The sequence below is a fragment of the Syngnathus typhle genome, linkage group LG16 (assembly GCF_033458585.1).
Source record: "Syngnathus typhle isolate RoL2023-S1 ecotype Sweden linkage group LG16, RoL_Styp_1.0, whole genome shotgun sequence".
NCBI lineage: Eukaryota > Metazoa > Chordata > Actinopteri > Syngnathiformes > Syngnathidae > Syngnathus > Syngnathus typhle.
Window position 1 is genome coordinate 10494390 of NC_083753.1, and position 13148 is coordinate 10507537.

General features: G+C 39.7%; 1 protein-coding gene across 1 annotated transcript; it reads left to right on the forward strand.

The window, feature by feature from the left end:
- The first annotated feature begins 7902 nt into the window (after positions 1–7902).
- nt5e (5'-nucleotidase, ecto (CD73)) lies at positions 7903–13096 on the forward strand. Its single transcript, XM_061301512.1, has 9 exons — positions 7903–8331; positions 8419–8641; positions 9374–9562; positions 9701–9898; positions 10099–10253; positions 10369–10477; positions 10585–10734; positions 10972–11172; positions 12335–13096. The coding sequence occupies exons 1-9, from the start codon at positions 7984–7986 to the stop codon at positions 12493–12495; spliced, it is 1734 nt and encodes a 577-aa protein (XP_061157496.1). The 5' UTR covers positions 7903–7983; the 3' UTR covers positions 12496–13096.
- Positions 13097–13148: the final 52 nt, after the last annotated feature.

A 13148-nucleotide genomic window follows, 5' to 3' on the forward strand; every position in this document is an offset into this window, starting at 1 on the left:
TTTTCGGACTATAAGTCGCGTTTTTTTCTTCATAGTTTGGGTGGGGGGGGGGCGACTTATACTCAGGAGCGACTTATATAGATATATATGTTTTTTTTTCACTTTTTTGGGCATTTTATGGCTGGTGCGATTTATACTCCGGTGCGACTTATAGTCCGAAAATTACGGTAGTCGTCCGTCGTTATATTACCTGAAATTGACTGGCAACCAGATCAGACTCAAGCACGACCTTGAACAAGATAAGCAACATACAAAGTGAATGGATGAATGGAAGCTAGCACCTCTCTAAAAGTTTCACTCAAAACGTCTTGTACGGGTTTACCTCATAGATTTCCCCAGGCCTGTCGAACCTTCATAAATAGTTTAACGATAACAATCATGGGGAAAGACCTTTTTGACCACTTGGCATATTTTTATTGGTTAGTCTATATGTTTTTACTCAAAGTCCTGAGCTGGCTGTTTTTCGAGCCCTATTCACATTCTGCGCAGCTGCGCATTGCATCTGCTGCAAAGTGAACTTGATGAACCAAAAATAAATGAAGAGCTGATTCAGTCAGGCTGTGAATCTCTGCTGGTTCACATTACAATGAGTCTGAAATATCGCTTTTTAAGTAAGCGAGACTCAACTGGAGGACGGGAATCTCGATACATTACGATTCCATTTGATTCAGAGGGCTACAACGCATGGGCGACTACTCGCCCAGCCGCTTCTGCTGCGAGGCCAAATTCGAGTGTGGGTTTCATCACCACCTGTTCAGGGTGTCCCCTATGCCTGCGACCCCCATGGGGACAAGCGGTACAGGTATTGGATGTATGGATGGACTTCATCACCCTGACAACTGGGGCAGAGATAGCTGGCTGAACGAATATATTTTACTTGCTTTCGCTACCCAGGTAAAAAATCATTTCGAAGTCCACTTTATACACTTATTTTGTTATTTTAATCCGTCTGTGCATTTGTGTATCTCGCCCAACACAAATAGCCCAAAACTGTGTCAACAACTTTGCTGAACAGTCTGCGCTTCTGTCTGCACCAGTGTTGCCTTCCTCTCCCCCAAGCCATCTGTTATTCCTCGAAACACGACAATGGATTATATTTTCACAATATACCGTTGAAAAGCAAACAGTATGCTACGCCATTGTGATATTACAGTGTTGCCAAAATTTAGAACGACTCACTCGGACACAGTTTCAGAAAAAGGCAGTCCAGAAGATTCACTCAGTTCTCCAGGGAGCTTTGCAAAAATATGTCCAAGTGATAACCGATAATAGAATATATTAATATATATTAGAATATGATAATCAAGTAAAAATTTGACATTTTTTCAATTCAACTAAACTAGTAACAATACCACTTGTTTCAATTTTATTGGTCATCTTTGAGTTCATGTGGTTTTCAAAGGACAGCACTAAGTACCAAATAGGACAAATCCAAAATGAGGGCAGATCCCCTGGTTGTCACATGCCTCCCTTTTCGCCTAACCTATACCCTAAAAACCACCACAGCAGGAAACTGCTTCGCCTCATCCACACGATAATGAGATGACGCGGGGGAGGTGACCACGCTTTGCTGCGAGGTCAGCCGTGTTTGCTTTGAACGATCTGGGAAGAAAAAAAGTGGTTATATCGCAGAATATTGCAAGTTCTAAGCGGTTTGTCACTAACGGTTTAAGACTCGGCTAAATTTGTCAAAAAGCTGAAATACTTTGACGGTACAATGTTAAAGGTTCAACATATACGTGGCATTTTTGCAAGGACTCCACCTTCTAGCGATAAAATAAAGTAAGATTTGATCGTTTCTCAGAGCACCCATGATAATCAATCATGGTACCCGTTCCGAATCACTGGTCTGGGTTAAGTTTATTATATGAATTTCCATAATCAATCAGTTTGTCAAGATTCATTTGTACAAAGTGCAAGTCAAAGTGCCGAACATGGATTAAAATCGATCCACCTATAAAGAAATAAAGTTGAGTCGTTTTCTTTGCCATCGGTGGTACATTTCTGTGCTGATATCACAAAAAGGTGAAGAAAAAGTGTAGCACATTTTTTTGTGGGTTTAAGACTTGCATGTGATTTATAACACACACAGATGAGCTTAGTCATTTTCAGGTTAGGTGAAAAAAATGTGCATTTAAGATGGACTTGTAAAATACTTTATTTTAATAACTTGTATAGGTTTATGTGAATTTAATTAGAAAGAATTAACCAATGATTTAATAAAATAAATAATGTACATTTATATTGTATTGCAGTAAATCAATTAAAGAATTATTGAATGATTTGAGCTAAAAAAAAGTCAAAATTATGTTTATTCAACCAAGAAAAAACAGCTAAATCCATGAGATTATTAATTTAATTTGAATGGATTAACCAATAATTTAATAAAATAATTACAAATGTAAATTTATATTGCAATAAATCAGTTGACCAATTACTGAATGATTTGAGCTAAAAAATATATATGTATATGTTTATTTAACCAAGAAAAAACAGCTAAATTAATAAAACAGGTAGAATTAAAAAAAGTTGGATGTGCCTCCCGGGCTATAATTTGCCCATGCATGCTGGTCCAGATGCTCAATGAGCATAAGTCTATGTGACATAATTGCAACTTAAGACTCGACTTCAGAGGTCCTATGGAATTTCAAGTTGTCTTTGGTTGCCATGTTATTATGTGTTTGAGTCGGAGCTCTGGAAAGCCACCACGGCAGGCACAAATGTAGGCCAAGATTTATTATGAGAGTTGGGGGTCTGATTTTCCAGATGGGATGTTGATGGAGTAGAGAGGGCTTGTGCCACTTTTTGAAGCGGTTCTGCCCCACTTTTCAGACGACCCTCTGTATGTAAATTGCTTTCTGTGGGCACTTGACCGATTTAATCCACCTCTTCTACCACCACCATCACATCGTAAATATAAAAAGTATCAGTACCATAAACTGCATGCCGCTATGCTTATCTCACCTGGAAATATTCAATATTTATCGGATAACATGACAAAATAATGTAAATAAAGTGCTGAAGTTGACCGAATGAATGAATGAAAGTTGTTTAATGTTTAGGAGGCTGGCAGAGAAGGCCTTGCTGGTCCTGCCCTAGATTAGCACTTGTTACTTTTTTCACTGCCATCCAAGAGGAAGGTCGCAGGCACATCTCACAAGCCGGCCATGATCCACAACTTCATCCTTTTTTGGGGAATACGAGACGGGAAATGAGCCGTGATACCACGGTGGGGCGTGTTACGGTTCATGCGGAAAGGACCGAGTCCATTTAGTAGCAGAATGGTCAGATGGGAAACCAACTGCTGATTGTTTCCACGAGCTGGAAGCCCGCCATGCTTCACGGAGAAAGAAGCAAAAGCACAGGATTGATTTATCAAAGCCGGAGCTGTGACGGTGCGCCGATATCATTGTGCCAATCAACCAGGATTGGTTGCATTATGCATTTTGAGCTCTCAACATTCCCAGAAATCAACCACAGCACCACAGATGGCTTCCTTTTCATCAATTATTGGGAGATTACCCGACGGCACAAGCTGCAAACATTGTAAATGACACCTCGCTATGAGGTACGAGCGAAATTAGACGCAATTATGGGAGCGACGTGAGATGAGATTTGATTCGCAGCCTCCCGCAGGAATACACTGTCACATTTCGCACGTCCCCGACATACGTGTGTACTTGGTGTGTGCTAGCAGTTAGCGAGAGGACTGACGTCTAATGTGCAGGCGTGTGCTAATCACACGTCAGTTCTGGGGAAGAAAGTGGAACTAAGGTTAACATTGGTGAACAAGTTGGTCAGCGCTCAGCAAACCTTTGAAATCATCAATATCCCCAAAATGTGGCACACACAGACGAAAAATCCAAAAGTTTTGCCTTAGTTCTGCCGTTCAGGATTCAAATCTCAATTCAGGTCTTCCTGTGAGGATTTTGGATGATCTCCCTGAGCTTTCGTGGGTTCTCTCCTCCTGCTAAAACTGGTATTGCCCTTGATGGTAAAAGTGTTCCTCACCCTTGCTAGGGAATAAATAAAAATAAACTACAGTACATTTATGTTAGTGCTTAATGTTACTAAGGCTTCCTTGGAAAATGATGTGCAGACTTCTGGAGCAGATGAGTAGTTGTTTACAAGCCTTACTGCAGAAGCCAGCTGCTGCTTAGGTTGCGTTTACACTATGTTCCCGGCGGCCTCATTTTAGGCCACTATATATATAAACCTGGGTTGTTGTGAGACAACCCGGGGGGACGAGGTGGGCAAAAATGTCAGGCGGTGATGCCCGGAAAGCTAAAAAAAAAATGTCCATGACAGTAAATGAGAAACCTTATTGACCATAAAAAAATGTCTCAACTAAAAAATAAAGCTGACATGGAACTTTGGAGATGGTCTCGCGTGAAGTTTACATTCCCTGTCATGGTCCTTTCAAGCCGTGTCATATTCTGCGGTATTTTTGCCCAAGTTTTGTCCTGTTTTGCCACCGTTCTACTGGCAAGTTGGATGCATGCCACGATCTGGGAGGCATATGTTGAAAAGTGCCTCGAGATGTTTTCCAAAGCTACGCTGTGTTTAACTTACCCACTGTGGCATTCCTATTCATGCTTTTGTGAGTGTGTGGGCGGGGGCGGGGAGATTGCAATTCATGGCAATGAGCTTCCAATTCATAGCAATGCGGTCATAGCAAGCTGTTTTGCATAGTTGGGACCAAAATGATGGATGAGTATATTAGTTGTTGAATGTCATCAATCTTGAGCGACATGACCTGACCCCCGTTCCCCATCTCCCAACAATGCCGACACCGACTCTTGAGCCTGGTCCCACATGGGAGCTTCACTCCAAACATGCTCCTGTCGTCCATCAGAGGAATGTGATAAGTGATAGGACTCCATCAAAACATGACAGGCCGGAAGGGAACGTTCTGGCATCCATGGCAGACTGCGAGCTCAATCGTGTGTGACTTTGAGCCTTTGGGATTCCCCCTTATCCCCACAGCTTGTCAGCATGATAGACCGTGAGAAAACTTAACAAGGTTTGAATATGGAGGAAAAAAAAGTTGCCAAAATAACACAGTACGTTTCGGGGCTGCTGTGGCCGGAAGGAATAAAAGTCACTAGGAATAAGTTGTTTCTCCTCATGAGTCACTATGAGTGAGGCGTTGCTAAAATTTGGATTGCCAGGCGAGCTTTCCACTGGTTTCTGTCTGCTGTTTATTTTCTGGGCGTTAGAATGTTGAAAATACCGCAGATGTGGTCAAACTGCAAGGAAGAGTCCTGACCTTAACATCGATTGTGTTTTGTCCTAAAACAACTTTGTCAGGATGCCCTCAGGCAGCTGATTGCTTTGAATTTTAAATGTGGCAAGTGAACTATCAGTCTCTTTGGCAGCAAATGTGCAAAGACAGGTCAATGGAAGGTCCCTTTTTATGGCTTTTTCCGTAAGAAAGTATTCCAAAAGGAGTTAATGAGGGCTGTTAAGCACAAACTAAAGCACATTTTTTGTTTTGATTGAGTAAAACACTGAGATCGCAAAAGGTCAAATTCCTCAAACAGACATTGAAGACCTATAATATTGACATTTGTATGAATACCGCAAGAAAAAAACAAAACAGATCTGACATAACCTATGTAGGGCATTTGCTATTTGCACAACATGTTTTAAGATGTCCACTAGAATAATTTGCAAATCTGTTTGAATCTGAGAAATGCAATATGACTGAGAAAACTGTTCCATCTGTAAATGCACGTAGCGTTGTGATGACCTTTGCAATTTTTTGTAGCCATTAGTGTGAAATGATGCCGTAAATGCATCTCTCTCTCTCTCTCTCTCTCTCACACTGATTACCGCTAAGTGCTTTCAGAGGGATAAATGGAGGTTTCCAAAGCTTGTCAAGATGTATCAGCGCAAGGAGGAAGTGGACAACTTTTTTTTTTTGTGCATGGTATTTCACAGAGGCACGGCTCCCACTCAATAGGCTTTGGCTCCTTACCCACAAGTTACTAAAGCCTGCAGGTCTCCATGACGACAAAGCTGCCATGTGTGTCTCCAGCTTGCCTGCTGGGTAAAAAGGAGTCTCTGTGCACCGTGCATCATCTACTGACAACAACCGCATCATGTGAGTGATCCTGCCTTTGCTCCAGTCATTTCTTATGCATTGAATTCCATATGTGACAATGTCAGAAGGGTGCTCATTGAAATTGGATTTATTATTGAGGTTGCCATGGTGAAGAAAAACAGGGCATCATGTAGAGAGCTTTCTCATATTACGCCCCTCTTATGACAAGGTAAACAAACAGCTCCACTGGGTACTATTATTATTATTATTATTATTATTATTATTATTATTATTATTATTATTATTATTATTATTATTATTATTATTATTATTATTATTATTATGACATCATATTGGTTTTATCAAACCATGCTAGCCTGCAGTTCTTCAGCCTCTGTAGGGAGATGATCAAAAATTAATTGATGAATTTCTCAAATCAAACTCTTTGTCATCGGAACCTGCTGGATCTCCGATCTCAGTCTCATGTTTTAAAAAGAAATCATTTTGGCTTCAAAATACTTGTGAAATTCTTTACAAGAAGAAACTAAGGCGAATTATGCATTGAAAGTGAGTGCACAAACAATGTTGTGGTTTGGCATTTAAAGATAAGCACATTTTCTGATATATAAATATCGAAAGGTGTTTCAGTTTATCAGTCTTGCCTTTTGCTCCCAATGAGATTTGTTGGAGAATTGAAGAGCAGGATTTCAGTGTTTTCACTTGTCACTTATCGTTGTTCCGCAGCTCCTGCGTGCAGTATTATATTGTCAAATTTTATTGCTTTTCATCTCGCCCTCTGACACCTGAGCTCCCGCTCTTGTCGTTTGTTTTTCCCTGTGGTTTGTTGGGTTATTATCACACAATTCATTTGTGACTGCACAGTGTTGTCTCCCACTTCAAAATCTGAAGGATGTGGATTCTTTTTTCCACTCTAAAAATGTTTTTTTTAGTCAACAGTTGATTTTGAAATACCCATTTAAGATGAAATGATATATAATCAATATTCTTTCGTCTGTTATTATATTCATCCAGCCAAAAGTGCATTTAAACACACTTGTAGTTCTACTTTGAATTTTACTACAAAAGTGGTTTCCATTAAAAACTCAGTTCAACTTTGTTTTTAAAGCTCTTCAGAAATACATATTTATATATAGATTTAAATATGTATTCATCTTTCCAGACCCAGTTCTAGTTCTACTTTGAATTTTCCTACAAAAGTTGTTTCCATTAAAAACTCAGTTCTACTTTGTTTATAAAACACTTCAGAAATATTATTTTTGCTATATATATTTAAATATGTATTCATATTTCCAGAGCAATTGCATTTTAAAACACTTATAAGCTATATCATACTCACAAGCCGTATCATACCTGAATTCCATGACGTCACTGACACAATCTTGGAATTTCCTGCTACATATTGTCTGATTTTGTATTCCAAACCAAATATTGACGTATGAACAAGTACTTGCATCAAGAAGTCTGTTAACTGTAAAACTAAACATAAAACAAAGAAAATTCCACAATATGTACATTTAACCATGCCAAAATAACCCAGCACTAGCTGGAATAAAGAAAAGTAGTTTTTTTTACAATTTGATGACATTTTTGTGGACACTGCAGTGTTTGGGCAGACCCCCATTTATAAATGAATATAAATTATTTCACAAGCGAGTATTAAACTACACTTTGCATTAATTGATATTCAAGAATAGTGCTCTGCTTCAAAAACGTTGGCGACCCCATAACCTGAGGTCCACTGATGTACATACTGATGACGTGCATGCAAAAAAAAAGGGGGGGGGGGATCACTCATCAAAATCCATCCCTGGAACAAAATTACTTATGACCCAATGTACTCACTCAACCCACAGACGAAGGGGGAGCCCACGCCTTTTCCGATTGTCCCTTTGCGCACCACACGCACACGCACACACATGCACAAAATGAGTCTGTCGTGGAGAATGGTCTCGGCTTGCTTCTATTATTTGCTGCTGTTCGATACTTGGCAGCGGGGTTCGACTTTCGAATTGACGCTCCTTCACACCAACGACAACCACGCGCGCATCGAGGAGACCAGCGTAGACTCTGGGAAGTGTCAAACCGGGGGTCGCTGCTTTGCAGGGGTGGCGCGACGCTTCAGTAAGGTGTTCCAAATCCGCAAAGAGGAGAAGAATGTCTTACTACTGGACGCCGGAGATCAGTTCCAAGGAACCATTTGGTTTAATTTCTACAAAGGCGCAGAAGCGGCTTACTTCATGAACAAACTTGGTTATGATGTCATGGTAAATGTTTTTTTTTTTTTTTTTTTTTAAAGTTTGCCACGTCAGGTCTTGCGATTGGAAATAACTTTTTGCGCGTGTGCGTCACAGGCTTTTGGGAATCACGAGTTCGACAATGGAGTAGAAGGTCTTATCGCCCCTTTTCTGCAAAATCTGAATTGCTCAATGGTGAGTTCCAACATCAAAACGGACCAAATTCTTGCGGCCAACTTCAGCCGCTACTACCGACCTCACGCGGTCCTCAGCGTGGGTTCGGAGAAGGTGGCCGTGGTGGGCTACACCACCTCTGAGACCCCCATCTTGTCGAGGCCAGGTAAAAATGTTATAGTCTCACTTTATGTCTACTTTTAATTGTTAACAGTGAATTGAGACAATTCATTGCCATTTAAGGTCATTCCAGTCTTTTATTTCCATATTGAGAAGAGGAAGACGCAGGTACCTCATAGACCACAGGATGAAAACAGAACCATATTGGTCGCAACCAGCAATACTTTCAAAAAGGCTAACAGAAATGAAATAATTACTGTTGTTAAGATGAGCACAGAGAGTTTGGACAATTTTAAGTTCAACAATGGCTGCAAACGTTTTTTTTTTATTATTAAAATATCAACCAAATCATTTGAATGTCAATTTGATCGAATCGATTAGTTGTGGAATAATCAATTCATTCCACACTTCTACAAGTGCTAAAAGTTAACACATGTCTAAATAAAAGTTAAAAATAATGAATTGTATATTCATCCTTTGAAATTATAAACTAATTACAGTGGTGTGATGGAAATAACAGTCAGCACACACATGTGTAAATACTTTTAATTTATCTTTCTCCCTTTACATGGCCCTTCATGCCGTAATTGTGAAATACTTAAATTGATTTTTTATTGGTAAAATCATTTTATTTCTCAATGGACTTATTATTTCTACTTTTTTCTTTTTCTTTTTTTATAGCGTCACTGCTCCCGGGTTGTTTGTCTAATCATTGTGTATTCAAAGCTGCACAAACCAGTTACCAAACTTGAACTTCCTTCCTGTGTTTGCTTATTAGGACCGCACTTGAAGTTTGAGGATGAGGTAACATCCCTGCAGGCAGAAGTTGACAAACTGCACACACTCGGCTACAACAAGATCATCGCCCTGGGGCACTCCGGCTTTGACATGGATCGAAAAATTGCTAAACGAGTCAGAGGGATCGACGTAGTTATTGGCGGACACACCAACACATTTCTTTACTCTGGTACATATTTGTACATCTTCAACCAACCATACCACTAACATTGATCTCATGATACTGATATCAATCCATATCAACATCTTTATTTGGATTGATCCATCCAGCAGTAAGGAATAAAGTTGATATCATTCCTCCCTGTAGGACCTGCTCCTTCTACTGAAGTGCCAGCAGGTCCGTATCCATTCATGGTGAAGTCAGATGATGGCAGAGATGTGCCAGTGGTCCAAGCATATGCTTTTGGAAAATACCTGGGCTACCTGAAGGTTACTTTTGACCAGGCAGGAAATGTTGTCCAAGCAGTTGGAAACCCGATCCTGTTGGACAGTAGCATACCTCAAGGTAAACAGAAGTACTGTATTTTTCGGACTATAACCCGCACCAGACTATAAGCCACACCAGCTAAAATTCGTGATTCAAGATTTGAGGAAAAAAGTAGCGGCTTATAGTCCAAAATGTACGGTTATTGACCCGGTCATTTGGGTCTACATTGAAAATACCAAAAGATCTCATTCACACTGTTCCATCTTTTCACCCTTCAGATCCCAACATCCTTGCTGATGTCAAGAAGTGGAAGGAGCAGCTGGCTCAGTACTCGAAAGAATATGTCGGCCAGACATTAGTGTACCTCAATGGGTCTTTTGAGGAGTGTCGTTTTCGAGAATGCAACCTTGGAAACTTGATTTGTGACGCTATGGTAATAGGACTTCTGTAAAGTGCGAGCCTAAGAAGATCATGCTTTGCACACAAGCTTTGAAACTAACCTCGGTTTCTGACTGTGTATACGCTGTTCTTTCCTTTTGTGACGTTAGGTCTACCACAATTTAAAATACACAAATGAGTCGCAGTGGAATCATGTGGGTGCTTGCATTTTGAACAGCGGAGCCATTCGCACAGCAATAGATGAGCGTTACAAAGATGGTAAACTTAGAAAGTCACATCGGTTCATTTTCCACAGTATGTCTGTCTATATGCACGTAGTGGTTTGTTTTTATAATTGTGTTTTTTGTGTGACCCTTTACTCTCAGGAAGGATCACAATGGAGGAGATCCTCACCGTCTTACCATTTCAACAAAGTGTGGACTTGATTCAGATAAAGGGATCAACCATGAAAAAAGCTTTTGAACACTCAGTCCACAGATATGGGGGCATGCACGGAGAATTCCTGCAAGTGTCAGGTCCTATTTCTCATCAAATATCAATGTTGAACATTGTTGGTATTAACACGGTAATCATTTTAGGGAATGCATTTGGTTAATTCTGCCAAAAAATGAAATTTTAGGGTTTGAATTTATTGTAGTTAGTCGCTGTTTGTGCAAGCTAACAAAAATCTTTTACAATCCTAACGGGTGTCAATCTAGTTCCGTGTTTTTTTTTTTTTTTTTTACCAAGTATCACATTTTCTTCATTTATAGGCATCCATGTGGCGTATGACCTGTCCAAGCCGGTAAACCAGAGGGTTGTATCCTTATCTGTGCTTTGCACCCGGTGCAGAGTGCCCAAGTACGAACCACTGGACCTGGAGCAGACGTACACTGTGGTCATGCCTTCCTACCTGGTGGAGGGAGGCGACGGCTTCGCCATGTTCAAGGAGGAGATGCTGAAGCATAATACAGGTGGACAAACCGACGACATTTTATCCTAGTTTAGTTGCAGTCATCCGTTACGAGAACTTCCGCATTTTTCTTCAAACTTATTAAATGGGTGCTAGGAGCCAAACTAGCTTAAGTTTGCAGCTGTTTTTCCATTACAAACCACAAACATAAACAATTTAGAGCAAGGATGACTTGTGAATCTGGAAGCTCTAAATTTTCTGGAAAATGAGCTAAATTGGAAAAAAAGAAAATTTCCAAAGGCACTTTTTATTCCTCAACAGATTTGACTTAACTTAAAAGGCAAGCGCTTTAAAATGGAGAAGACGTTCCATCCAACCCCGAAATTGCTTAAAAATTTTAATGAAGTTCATATGTCCGCTAAGTTATGGTCCATGTAAAAATGCAAGACTGTTGATCTTGGATTAGAAATAGCACAGACATAAATTTTGTGTGGCCAACACAGCGGGACTTAATTCAAAATGTTTAATTGAATTTTTTTGGATCCTGCAAATACTCTGCAATTAATAGGAAACTAGCATCTTTAGGAATGCTTGCGAGGGGGGGTGAGGGTATTAAAGTCAAAGTCAAAGTCAGCTTTATTGTCAATCTCTCCACGTCACGACACACAAAGAGACCGAAAATACGTTTTCTCTATCCCACGGTGACGAGACATATTACACGATAGACATACGAGTAAGCGACACAATATAAAAACAAGAAGGCAAAAATTCAAACAATAAATAGTAAGAGTGATGAATAAATAATAAATAAACAGATAACACAATAAATAAGAGGAGCAAAACGGAGCCAGCAAGCATAGCGCAAAAGTACAGGACGCTACGCAGAACGGGGAAGCGAGTTCAGGATCCTAACAGCGTGGAGTATGAAGCTGTTGTTGAGTCTGGTGGTGCGGGAGCGCAGGCTCATTCATGTATTACCTCATGAATTAAGCATTTCCACCACAGTCGTCATGTGTGTGGTACTTGCGCTCTCTCAAATATACATTACAAAACTCTTATCTAATTTCCTACAGATATCCAAGATACTAGCTTTGGTAGGGTGGTAAAAAAACTTTTTCGAAGATTGATGCCCCCCAAAAAATTGAAAGTTTAAATGTAAAATTCTTTTGTAAAAGATACAATTCTTATTAGTTATGAATCAAATGTTATTTGCTTCTTGCCAGGTGATATGGACGTTTCAGTTTTGTCCAAATACATCTCTGACATGAAACACGTCTACCCAGCCGTGGAAGGTCGAATCCAGTTCAGGAAGAACTCTGCCGCATTTTTGGCCCAAAGCCTGACCCTGCTATTGTTGAGTTTAGGCCTATCGCTGACACTCTGATTGTGACACTACGATGAGAAAATCCCTGCAGATTTGTTCTTTGAGGAGATTCAATGACCAGCAAGAAATTCCCTGTGAATATGAAAATATTCAATAAGGTAATATTTTTTTTAGTATACTCAAAGTAGTAGGTGTGTTTGTTTGTTTTTTTGTGGAGAAAAAAATGTTTACACATCTTTAGTGCCTGCCTGATACTAGTTTGCACATACATTAGCACCTTCTTAATGTGCTATGTGCTGCAGAAAAGTAAAATGAAAGTTATATTAGGACAAAGGGACACTTTATGTATTGTACTAGTCTGAACAGATTTTAACATAGCCCTGAATGTATTATTGTAGCATTCGTTCATTTAGTCTGACTTTGCTTTGCTCTGAGCACATTTATGCACAATGTATTTTAATACTTCTAATATTTGCTGCACTGTGTGGTGTTATTGTATTGCCACAATTGTCTGAAAGCAATTTTCCAAAAATGTGCAAGGCGTTGTTGCCATTGTAACCGACTATTTTATCGCGTTTACCTCTCAAGTCTTCATTTCAACATCACAGTATATAGAACGGCAAGTATTGAATTTTATGAATAAACAGCAATTTGATCTTAATATATGGTTTTGCTTTGTTAGTTACTCTGAATATAACAATTTAGTTTCACCG